The following is a 13,505-nucleotide window of genomic DNA, read 5'->3' as shown; positions in this document are numbered from 1 at the left end:
GCAAATTAATTGTTCAAAAATCATACAATGTGATTTTCAGGATTTTCGTTTTAGATTCCGTCTTTCACAGTTGAAGTGTACCAATGATAAAAAATTACAGACCTCTACATGCTTTGTTAGTGGGAAAACCTGCAAAATCGGCAGTGTATCAAATACTTGTTCTCCCCACTGTATATACATACACACATATATATATATATATACATATATATATATATATATATATATATATATACATATATATATATATATATATATATATATATATATATATATATATATATATATATATACATATATATATATATATATGCGGGCCCGTAGGTGCGTGCCAGTATGTGCAGCTTCGTGCCTGCAGTATCAGGTCCCCAGCATCAATTGTGATGTCATATCAAACAAAGAAGAAGAATTGTGACATCCTCTCTCTCCCCCCCTCTGTCCCCCTCCTCTCTTGCCCCCCCTCTCACCCTTCTGTCTCCCCCCTCCTCTCTCCCCTCTCTTTGCTCCCCCTTTCTCACCCTTCTCTCTCTCCCCTCCTCTCTCCCTTCTCTCTCCCCCTCCTATAGCTCTTCTCTCTCCCCCCTCCTCTCTCCCTCCCCCTCTCACCCCTCCTCTCTCTCCCCTCCTCTGTCCCCCCTCCTCTCTCTCACCCCCTCTTGCCCCCCTCAGCCCCCTCCTCTCTCACCCCCTCTTCTCTCGTCCCTCTCTCTGTAAATGTATTCACAAATGTCTACCAAGCACAACGATTAATTCCAACCTTGGGAAAAAAACAGCTTTCAAACCCTTGGGAAACAGCTGTTTCCCTCGGGAAAATTCAAACCTTGGGATTAATTAATAATTTGAATAATAATCAAACCTTGGGAGTTTGGCACATACCCAGAGAAAGGCACATACCCAGGTATGGCACATACCCAGGTCCCCAGTGTCGATTGTGACGTCATACCAAACGAAGAAGAAGAATTGTGACGTCAATCCTTCAAAATTAAATTAAATAAACATTAATTATGACGTCAGAGCACCGTGTCCTGTCATTGGTTCACAGATACTTGGCCGTAACTTGGGAACCGCTCGTCCAATCGATATCAAACCTCGAAAGGCACATCTGCGGGTCCCCGGCAATATTCCTGGCAAGTTTCAATGAGATCGGACCGTCGGTCATCGAGAAACGGCAGTCACAGACAGACAGACAGACAGACAGACAGACACACAGAGATTGCTGGAAATATATATATATATATATATATATATATATATATATATATATATATATATATATATATATATATATATATATATATATATATACTGTATATACTTTTTTAATGTGTGAGTGTTTGTACATATTTTCCGACCCATGTGCAGTTAACTCAGGTGTGCCTTAAGGAACTAAACTATGACCTGTTGTGTTCCTGGCAATAATAAATGAAGTAAGTTGTGATAGTACTGGAAGTGATACAAGTGCTATGATATACAGTATTGCTATAAATATGTTGACGACTTTACTTTGATAGAAACTCGCAAAGCTAACTCCAGTTCACAACTCCCTGCAATCACCAAGTAATTAAGCAAATGGGCCAAGGGTAACAACGTGCATTTGAATCCCAAGATATGTTTGACAATGGATGTTTACTTTTCGTGAAAAGATCCACCAGCCATCACCATTATATTTGAAAACCAAGTTCTCCAGTGATGTAGAATCATCAAATTGCTTGGCGTTGGTATTCAGTGAAATCTGAAGTGGGACGCCCATTTGAACAGTATGATGAACCATGGGAACAGCCAGCTTTAATCCTTTGTATTCTGAAACACCATAGTCTACCTTCATGTGATTTATTAACCATCTACCTGAGTTTGGTTCGGCCTGTGCTGGAATATGCTGCACCTGTCTGGTCAGGTGGGATACAAAACATCAGTGCGAATCCATCGAGCATGTGCAGAAACGTGCATGCTGAATCATTCAAGGTAGAGACTACACCCGATACACTACTGCCACTCAATAGTTGGGCATTGATATTGTCAGTACCAGACGTGACCACTTGAGTCTTTCTTTTGCATGATCCCTACTGGAGTCATCTTGGAAGTTGCATCACCTACTGTATTACCATCAATTTGATTCCATCCAATCTCGTAGGTTTGTGCATATTTGGTCCCTTACTGAAAGGTACCGGAACAGGCCTTATGCGATTGCTGAATCATGACATCACTAATACATATATTTAGCCTGCATTCGCGAAGTGAAAAGTGGGGTTAAGGAATCTGGTGCATACGTAGAATGTCCTACGTGTTGGCATTTTGTTATTCCCTTTTCTCTGCAACCGTTTGTCAGATTGACACGAAATTTTCATGATAGATTGAAACTTGGCTCCTGTGCCATGGGGAATAAATGTGATGTTTTTTGCTAGCGCTGATGAAGTCGCATGTGGTGTTATGTTTTCGGGGTTGTCTGTCAGTCCGTATATCCGTCCATGATGATTTTCTCTGCAACTGCTTATCCAATTGACACAAAATTTTCACCATATTTTCACCATCATAACAAAAACAAACAGGGCCTGCAGCAGGGCAGAAGGAAGGAGATGCCCGCGAGAGATATGGCAAGAACTTCGTGCGCTTGTTGCAACTGGCTGAGTGACGTCAGATGATGAAGTAAGCCCAGCCCCACCTTGCGCCCAGCATCACGTCCAACCCCACTGACATCACGCCCCCCTCCCACTAGAGTGCACACCTCCTCCTCACTGATTGAGAGTCGATCGCCGGGCTGGATGTTTGCAGTCATTGCTCATCCAACTTGACCCAGGTCTGAGCGAGTGAACCCCACTGTCCTATCATGATACCCTGTCCACAGTCAGGTGCCCATCCATCCATTCATTCATTATGACCATACTCTGTGCAGAGCATTGGTGCTGCCTAAGCAGTCTCCTTGGCTATTGGGCACAATCCTGGACAGGTCACCACTCCGACACAGGATACCAGTAAGCTGGCACTCATTTTGCTGACCTTGGGAAGATGACAGGCAGAGTCAACCCCACCTGGTATTAATCCAACAGTTGAGTGGGAATTGAACTCGGGATCCTTGAATCCCAAGCCCATCACCCTCACCATTAAGCCAACCATGCATCGTCATGTGTGGTGAGCCCTCAGGATATCATTTAATTAAGGACCTGTGTACCATCGATAAACCGTTCCATCGAGCATGTATTCGCTTTGGGGTTAATGATTGATTTGCGATCGCCATTGTAAATGCATGCTTTTCTACACCACACAAATATTCCTGTTGAGCTTGACTTGATCTTTTGCTCATCCTGCTTGCTCACAACGCTGCCATGTGACGGCTCAAATGGAATCTGCTTGAGATAGCAATTGGTGCGGTCATGAACCGCTAAGAGACTGGCGACGCGGGACTCTGGTAGCTCTGCCAGACAATAAGACCTGTCCCATACTAGCCCCGGCACGTCACTCGCCCAGCACAGATATTCCAATTGGTATGGTGAAGTGACTTTGGGTACAATGGCGCTGCCAGGAATCTCTGCGGTGGAGGATGGACGTGGTCGCTTCGCGACTCACTAATTTCGGACCACAGTTATCCAGGCTGACTGGAACCATAACAATATAAATCATCTGTCAGCTTCTTATGGATGTTATAAGGAAAGACAAGCACTTGGAAACAGGAGGCCAATTTGCCAATCATGCCTGTACTTCATCAACACCATGTTAACTAAATATATCAGTTTTTCAAGTTTCCCCAAAGTGAGCCACTGAAACTTATTGTTATCTTACCTCTGAGCCTGAGGATTCGCAAATGTGGCGATTTGTCAAAAACGTTGTTTGGGAGATTAATCTGATTCCCGGACACATCAAGAACTCGAAGCTCACCAGCAAGAAGGAAAGGCATGTTATAAAGCTGCATGTCCCTGAGATCCAATTCCTGGATATAACCAAAGGGAGTGTACCAGTTGGAATCCAAACATCAAGCTGCATTTTCCAAATAGCAAGTGTTTATGAAATTATTTAACAAGGTAGGTAGTGGAGACAACAATAAATGGAAGACATTACAAAGGAGGGGGGAGTATAGATTTACAAAGGAGAGGTGCCCATAGGTTTACAAATAGGAGGGTTAGGATTATAGGTTTAGTGAAAGAGTTAAATATGTGCAGTATGAAGGAATGAATGCAAGCAATTTGTAAATACATTGTGAAGACACTGTATGCAAGTTCTATTTTCATTGTAAGACATTTATAGCAGGTAGGCAAAAATGACCTGTAGCGTAAGCAGTGCAGCAGTTTTGTAAAAGTTTGTAAGATCCCTGCATCGGGATTGGGGTCCAATGTACAGACGAGTGAGGTTCCCAAGTCCTCTGAGACCTAACCAGGATTAAAAGCAAAGATTAGATAGATGGCATTGATCATATTACAAAGAAAGATAATTGTTATTACTTCTTTAAAATGGGGTTTTAGATGCCCTCACATGGCCATGAAGCAATCAACGACATTTGTACAACATTCCATTCCCTACAGAATGATAATCATTTCAATGGCTCTTCATTTTAAGTGAAGCTTCTTGATTTAGCACAGTCATCAAAAGAAGGTGACGATAAATATCTTATTTGACATGAAAATCAGAAGTGAAAATGATAATTTGAGGTGTGTGTGTATGTGTGTCTTATATCCACTCCTGAATCGCTGGACGGAATGAGTTGAAATCTTTTGACTGTAAGCCAACAGTTTGCTTGTGAAGAACCCATCCATAAGACGGGTTCTTCGTTGGACTTCAAATTCCCACGATAATTTGAGTGCCTGTTTGTTTGTTAAACTTCTATGCACTCATGGACTGCTGGATGGAATGAGTTGAAAACTCTTGGTTGTACTTGGGTGTTCGTTTTAGGCAGTAAAAAAAAAATCATTGTCTTGGTGGTTCAGGGTGGGGGATGGACTCCAATATATATATATATATATATATATATTTGTATCCTATCGCAGCGCTCCCGATGGGAGATAGGATTACAAGTCATAATAAAATGTGCCAATTCTGCGTGAAATAAACCATCTGTCAGGATGTGGGAATTTACACACTTATAATTCTGGAGGATATAACCATCCAGGATGAGCTAATTAATCATTAGGAGGGAACTTTGTGCTGTTTCTTTCAACTATGGGAAGGAGGACAAAGATAAAATATGGGTTCTTCGCAAATGCAAAATCTATAAAAAGCACAAAACCTATAAAAGATGGATCGACATATCTATAAAATACAGTACAGTATATAAAATCTAAAGAATGCATAAAATGAATAGACAATATAAAATCTAACTACAAAAAGATGAACAAACCAATAAAACCATAAAATCTATCCACAAAATTTTATATCTATAAATATATAAAATCTATATAAAGTGTGTAAAAGCAACAAAATGAAAAAGTGTATAAAAGGAATAAAATCTATCTCAGAAATATATCGATAAATAAATGAATTTCGAATGATGAACAAGATTACAAGATCTCATGTTTATAGGACAGTTAAAACATTTTAACAAGGAAACTGAAGAATAAGAGGATAATAATCATTTTTGTGTCACGTTTGAGTAGTTAGATTGCAATTAAAATAACATGGACGAGTTTAATTCCGATGTATAGGAACATGAAATAGAAATTCGATATTTATTAAAATGGGATACATGAGTTCAATTCCAATGAAAATGAAATATAGGAGTTCAATTTTGATTAAAATGAGATACGAGATCAATCCTGATGAAATGGGATACAAGAGTTCGATTCTGGTGGAAATGAGATTTCAGTGTTTGATTTTGATTAAAATGAGATATGAGTTGCATTTTTAAAAACTCTTGGTTGTACTCAGGTGTTTAACCAGATTAAAATGAGATATAGATACTGTATAGGAGTTTGTTTCCAACCAAACCTGGATGTAGGAGTTTAATTCCAATTAAAAGGTGATGGAGTTTGAATTTGATTATTATGGGATGTAGGAGTTTGATTCCGATTAAAATGTGAAGTAGGAATTAAAATTCGATTAAAATATATTCCATGTGCATGCTGTCAAAAACTCATTTATGATCCATCCACATTGTTGTGCAATCTTCCCTGTGTGGACACATATTTTCTCTCAATAAAGTTCTCTTGTTTGTGGACTTTCTTCAGATTTCTTAGTTTGTTCCGTGCTTGTAATACGTATTTTAATTTTTACTCATGCTCTCCATCGGTAGTTTGTTTGGAAAGTTATATTTTGTGTCTCACCTGTAGTATCCTTAATGTTGTCGAATTGGTTGCGCCGTGTGCTGAGTTCACGCAGACTGACGAGGCTCCCTAATTCGAGTGGGAAACTCCGCAGGAGGTTGTCATCCATGTTCAGAAGGTTCAATCGCACACAGCCATCAAACGCATGCTTTCCGATTGTGCTGATCCGTGACGCATTCAAATATAACTCCTACAGGACAAACACCTTAAGCAGTTGAACAATCTCCATCAAATGGATCTTCAATATAATGGTGTACAGTGCCTGGAGGTCAGGGATTATCCTCATAAAATGACCGATGTAGTGGACAAATTTCATAAATTTAAAGACCTATGGAAGTGCTTAACCGAAAGCAGGAATTGTTGCTCTCTTCGTGTGCATATCAAAATTCAATAATTTTAAAGCAAGCGTGATTTTACACATCATTTTCAGCATGTTCAACAACATACAGTATGTCCTATTGTCAAAGACACTTAAAAGTTGAGCAAGGCAAGGCCCATTATACAGCAGCAAATGTGAGCAAAAATATGTTGGTCGGTCAGTAAGTTAACCCAATGATGAGAATGGGAATATTCAAAACAGTTGGATTCCTGAACCAGCTTGATCTGGAGAAGATTGGGTGACCAGTGGTTTTTCCATATTATATATATGTATATTATATTCCATATTATATATATTTCCATATTATACTATATATATATATATATATATATATATATATATATATATATATATATATATATATATATATATATATATATATATATATATATATATATATATATATATATATATATATATATATATATATATATATATATATATATATATATATATATAAGCCTGGTGTTGGTGCAGTGGTTAGGGCAGCGGCTTGGGATCCAAGAGGTCCTGAGTTCAAGCCCTGTTGGGACACTGAATTAATACACCATGGGGTTGAATCAGCCTGTCATCCTTCCGAGGTCGGCGAAATGAGTACCATTGTACTGGGCCGGTGTATACCCCGGTTAAAATAGGTGTACCATATCCCTGTGTGTCGTAAGAGGCGACCAGGGTTGGCGTCAGGAAGGGCATCCGATGTAAAACACGTGCCAAATCACTATGCGGATCATATGGATGATCCGCTGTGGCGACCCCTAACGGGAGCAGCCGAAAGAAGAAGAAGATATATATATATATATATATATATATATATATATATATATATATATATATATATATATATATATATATATATATATATATATATATATATCCTCTGATAGAGGGTGTGCATCTAAAATCATACTTTGGGAAATAATACCAACATATCTGTCTCTAGAGTCAGAAATTGACTGCATGTGCAGTCTTACAACTAATCAATGACAGCAACGCACTTGCACAGTGTCAGGTATTTTATATGGGAGCTGGTAAGGTAGGCTCAGGTAAAGTTTTTAGATTTGCACTATTTCCACCTGGGCTTCACACAAAGCAAGATAAAAGTCAGGAGATGCTCAGAGAGCAGTCCAATTGTCGCAGAAGCAGCACACGACCAGTCCTGTGAAGTTGCCAAAGATATAGCAAGGCATATATAACTGCACAAAAAGAGCTTATTGCTCATCGGGAAGGAACTTGGTACGATTGTTTTCAACAAAAACACCTTCAACGCTCGTCATTGAGAATTTTTCGTGCCATAATGGACAGTAATTGATTTTCCAAGATGACTATGCTCACACCAAGTAGATACTTTTCTCCAAACAAATGCTTATCAAACCATTAAATAGCTTATGGTATCTTCAGATGCATTCACAATACAATACTTCAGTTACATTGTGGGGAGAACAAAATACTATCACCAAAACTCAATTTGATACAACGATAAAATGTTGGCATAATCTCTGGATGACGCAAAGCAGAACAATCATCAAAATTATTCACACCAAACAACAATGATTGTTCGACGGACATTGTATCAAGTTAGTTATTTACTTGCAGTGGTGAATCCAATTTCACAATAAAAGTTAATGTCGTTTTCTCGAACTGTGGCAATTAAAATAACACATTGGAGTTCAATTCCAACTAACATGAAATAGGAGTTCAATGCTTATTAAAATGGGACACACGAGTTCAATTTTGATTAAAATGAGATACACGCACACATGTGGACATTTTACTCAAAAAAACAATGCTCTCCAAAAATAATCTAAGAACTATTTTGTGAAATTATGCAAAGCACACTGTCCCATACATCATGAATGAAATCGTATCGAGAACATTCATAATTTTAAAGAAGAAGGCGCTTCCAACCAAAAGTAAAAAACTAGATTGACTCTGCTAATTTCAGCAAAAAAGCGAGAAGCCGGCGATAACATTGCCTGAGCCCGAGTCTGATCTCGTGTGTGTATATATTTTTATATATATATATATATATATATACAAACACACATATATATGTACATATATATGTATACATTAACCACCATGCACTTCCAGCCAAGGAAGCATAAAGCGACCAAGAAAAGCTATACAAGGTAAGCCCTTCACTGCTTCAAACTCAATACCCCACCAAGGTTCCTCTGCAGTTGACATTCACAAGGAGCACATACCTGAGAACTACATTGCAACACACACTATCAGATGCCATATGGTTTCATCACTTAATGGCGAGTAATCAGCGACAGCATCGATGGAAACGTGCACAACTGAGGCTCTTAAGCATGTATCACATGGAATGCCATTTACAGTTATCATATAAATACTTCAAGACCATATATACATAAATGTATATGTACATACATATATATATATATATATATATATACATATATTTATATATAAATACATATGTATGTATGTATATAATGATTGTGAGATGCAGATTACAGTTTACCTGGAGATTGGTGCATTTCTGAAAGGTGTTATTGCCCAGAATCGAGATGTTGTTTCCGCTTAGATCAACATGAGTATAGGGTCCGCAGCGTTCCTCCAGCATGTCGGGTACTGCCATTAGTCCAGCCGATGAGCAGTTCACCCGAGAGACAGTGCAGGAACAAGGGGTCGGGCAAGTAGGCAAACCAAACCCAGGCAATGCAATGCACAACACCAACAAGGGTACACCAAAGACTGTCGCCATTGACCCTCCTTGCACACTCCTGTTTGCTTATTGATTCTGAGCTGCTCAGGCCTCGCAGCACTTTCTCTCCCTTCTCAAATGAAATGCACTTTCCGAAGCATTTATAGATAGGAAGACTTCCAAACTCCCTTTTCAAGAAGGGTTGCAGTAACCAGGAAGGTTCACACCTGTGTTCAGCCAACCAGCCCATTCAGGAAACATGTGTGCTGATTACATTCCTGAAGTGTTTGCTTTTATATTAACTGACATATCTGGTTTTAAAAACAATAGGAAGAGTGAAATGGACAGAATTACCTTTTTCTCTCTCCCTTTCCTTGTATAAATGTGCCAAAACTAAATTGTACTGCAGGAAATAAATAATTAGTTTTGGGGCATGAATTTTCATATTGTCCACAGGTGATTTCAAACTTGCTTCACTCTAGTTACGAACATATGCACTTTCCTGATACAATTCTACTGACTCGATGGTTTAATGGGTAGACCATCTGCTCCGAATCTGGGACGTTGGTGGTTCGATCCCCGGCCGAGTCATACCAAAGACTTTATTTTAAAAAGTCAAAAATTCACTGCATGTCAATTTATGATGTTCGGCACTTCAAAAAAAGATAGAGAATCAACAAACAAAGCTGGGAAGGCAATGGTAAACCACCCAGTATAACCCTTGCCAAGAAACTAAGTCTGGCGTTGGCTTAACGTAAGATCTAAAGGGTCTTGAGTTTGAGTCCCTGTCAGTCGTTGAATTAACACCAGGTGGGACTGACTCAGCTTGTCATCCATACGAGGTTGGAAAAATGAATACCAGAGGGCACTGCATCAGTGGAACAGCCGTGCCCCCACAAAATGATGCAACCAGCAGCCACAGGCTGCACATGATAGCTAGCTAGCCAAGAAACTGATTCAGCAGCACCAACGCTCTGGACAGTGTATGGACAGTGGCGTACATAAAAAAAACCAAAATACAAATCAAAAGTACAGCTCACAGCAATGACCTCCTCTTTTCAGATGCGATAAGTTTGTTGGTGTCACGTGTGTTTTGCTTGCAGAGGGAGCTCTTTGAAAATTTCTTTGTCCTCAGTATCTACTGCTGACCACTTTCTCCTTGATTTTGCAAAAAAGCTGAGATCATCACAAATTCCTTCTCGGGACTAAGATCATCATGAATGCATCGATACTTTTCTTCAAAAATACAGATGATGCTGAGTGGCTTCACTTGTTTCTTCAGGGAATTTCTCAAGTAAGAAATACAGACTTCAAGCAACTTTTGTAAAGACTGAAGCCTCCCAGAGGAGTGAGAGAAAAGGAATTCATCAATCCATTAGAAACACCAAGGGTTGTTACAAATTATTGGCAAAGGAATTATTCAGATCAGGATGTTCAGTTGTAAAGATACACACATGGACAAAACCATATAAAAACTTATGGTAATGTTAATTGCTGCAACAATTTAAAACTATCCTATAAGTTCACCCATAAATATCTCAATCCTGAAATTGTTGGAGATTGTGTTGAAATAGTGTGTATCTGCATTAATGGCAGATTGACAGAGTGAGAACAGCAATGGCGCCTTGTTCACAGGCCTGCCCACGTGCAGCTGGTTGTACAACTGGATGCAGAGGAGGGTGGTGGCGTGCAGTCCAAGGCCTCTGGAATAACAGAGAACTTTGAAGCTTTCAATGTTTCATGAATAACGAGCACTCACACCTGTGGCCTGCAGGTTTTTTTTTTCTAAACTCACAAAAAAGGTGTAAATGGAAATAAAAGATGATAACATTGTCAATGCATGGACTGCCCTGTACATGAAGCTTTTTGTATAGAATGGACCATATTTTAGTGTGTGTGTGTGTGTGTATGTGTGTATGTGTATGTGTGTATGTGTGTATGTGTGTATGTGTGTATGTGTGTATGTGTGTATGTGTGTATGTGTGTATGTGTGTGTGTGTGTGTGTGTATTAAAATATGGCCTGGTGTTGGCGCAGTGGTTAGGGCAGTGGCTTGGGACCCAAAAGGTCCTGAGATCAAGCCCCGTTGGGACACTAAATTTATATATATATATATATATATATATATATATATATATATATATATATATATATATATATATATATATATATATATATATATTGTTGCGGTATTCGCGCCCGCCGGCGTGCGACGGCCACGTAACTCGAATCGCGGCACGTCGCCCACCGGACGGATAATCCAGTCGTGACCCTCTCGGACTAACGCCGGGAACCAGTCACGGGTGGACCTTTCGGTCTCACCGCGATCGAGCCAATCAGCCCCCGCGTGGGATAGGGTTGCTCGCCAAATTCGAACTACCTAAGTACCCACGCGGAGGGTAGACCGGGCGATCGCACCTCGCCGCAGGTCGACTTCGGACACGGGCCACTTAAGCGACCCGTTCCGTACTATCAGAATAACCGAGCGGTGTTATCGTCGACCTCGACGGTTCGATTAATTATCGGGCGTATTCAGCCCACTACCAACCCTTTACGTGAAGCAAGATGGGGATTCAATGGAGGAAAAGACGAAGCGAAGCGGGAGAACAGTTCAACAATAAAGCACATTTATTCGCGGCACACGGGAAGCACACAAATACAATTCCACCAAAAGCACACAAAAAAAAGAAAACAATATTCCATTTACACAAAAAGCAAATATAAAAGCGAAAACACAGTGCAGAGCTAATACCGACTACCGAGCACACGGCAACACTTATACAATTCTACTTCACAGACGGCGCCGACAACACATACCCAAAACCAAGGAAAAGAATATCCTCAAGAATGAGGCGGGCCTGAGGCCGAGACCGGGTCGGGCCTACCCGTCTGGTGATGAGACGCGGAGCGGCGATGGCCCCGCAACCCGCGGGCCTCGTGGACGGTGTCTGGTAGGGGGTGGGAACGGGGCCCCCTTGGTCGCACTATCTCAGCGCGGGGGGAAACAGGAGGGGGTTGCTGATGCTCGGGGTATAGAGGATCTTTATTATCCCTGGTGTGCGTCTCCACCTCGGCCAGGTCGCGCTGCCGGCCTCCCTCGGGCGTGCAGCTCCTGGCACCGACGCGAGCACCCCCTCGTCCGACTCTCTTCAGCTTCTCCAGCCACTGCAGGCTTCGGGCTCCAGACTTCCACACTCGTCCCCTCCGTTCCGACTCCTTCTCGTTCTCGTTCTCCTTTTCGTTCCCGTTCTCCTTCTCGTTCTCGTTCTCCTTTTTGTTCTCGTTCTCCTTCTCCTCTTTGTTCTCGTTCTCCTTTTCGACGAACACCGTCCTTTTATCCCCCCGTAACTTCGCCTTTGACCCCCTCCCTTTGACCTTTCACCTCGCTCCAGATTGGCCCGAGAAAAAGTGGGCGTGAAGGCTTTTTGATCCACAAATTTGCATATATCGATCGCCCTGGGGGCGGGGCCAATTCGCCCCTCGCTCACCGATTGGACGGCAAAAAGTGGGCGTGTGTCGTTTTTGATCCGTTTTTGAAGCACAAAATCCGTGATTTTGTACACGCTGTTCAACGTGCGCCCTGCACGAGTCCAACACCGGTACCCACAGCGGGGCAAGAACGGTGGCGATGCTACGGTGGCGAGGTGTGACGTGAAGGTCGTGGCGGTTGTGGTGAAGCGGCGTTGTGGTTGGTGGTTGATGTTGTGGTTGTGATGGTAATCATGGCGGTTGGTCCAAAATAAAGATAGTAAAAGAAAAACGGCTATCCTAAAGAGTCGCAGCACGTATAAATGACATGTATTCCCACTAGACAACGGGTTTGGGCCTAACTACACATGCACTTACCGAGATACCTCACCTAAGGGACCTGAATGGTGGTTTGCGAATTTGGTAACCACAACACTACCCCCTTCCCTTTTTACAGACTCGTCCCGAGTCGTCAAATTTTCGTGTGCCATCATGTGTAGTTTTCCCCTAGTACATTTTACCTACGGATCCCTGAGTGCGACATTCATGGTATTCGTGTCCCCAAAATAAATAACCTGAGGGCTGCGTAACTATCTAAACAAACTCACTCACACGGACGACTTAAATAAAATTGCCGGCGCTAAGACATACATGCCGGGGGCGCACTCATATTTACAGTACATCTTAACCTTAACTTACAAATTTTACACTAAACCATGGCCCAGGATCATTGAACTCTGCAA

General features: G+C 41.1%; 1 protein-coding gene across 1 annotated transcript in view; it reads right to left on the bottom strand.

Moving 5' to 3' along the window:
• Positions 1 to 9,551, bottom strand: part of LOC147012837 (uncharacterized) — a 39,440-nt gene extending 29,889 nt beyond the window's left edge. Inside the window, exons 1-4 of the mRNA XM_085854107.1 lie at positions 9,113 to 9,551; positions 6,246 to 6,435; positions 4,255 to 4,358; positions 3,775 to 3,922 (exon numbers count right to left, since the gene is read on the bottom strand). Coding sequence (XP_085710233.1) covers positions 3,775 to 3,922; positions 4,255 to 4,358; positions 6,246 to 6,435; positions 9,113 to 9,355 — 685 coding nt within the window. The 5' untranslated portion in view covers positions 9,356 to 9,551. The remainder of the gene's footprint in view (positions 1 to 3,774; positions 3,923 to 4,254; positions 4,359 to 6,245; positions 6,436 to 9,112) is intronic.
• Between the last annotated feature and the right edge of the window lie 3,954 nt (positions 9,552 to 13,505).

This window comes from Eptatretus burgeri, chromosome 14, assembly GCF_056783735.1.
Source record: "Eptatretus burgeri isolate ZD-2024b chromosome 14, Ebu_testis_v1, whole genome shotgun sequence".
NCBI lineage: Eukaryota > Metazoa > Chordata > Myxini > Myxiniformes > Myxinidae > Eptatretus > Eptatretus burgeri.
Note: the sequence above shows the minus strand (reverse complement) of the source record. Positions and strands in the feature narration are given on the sequence as shown.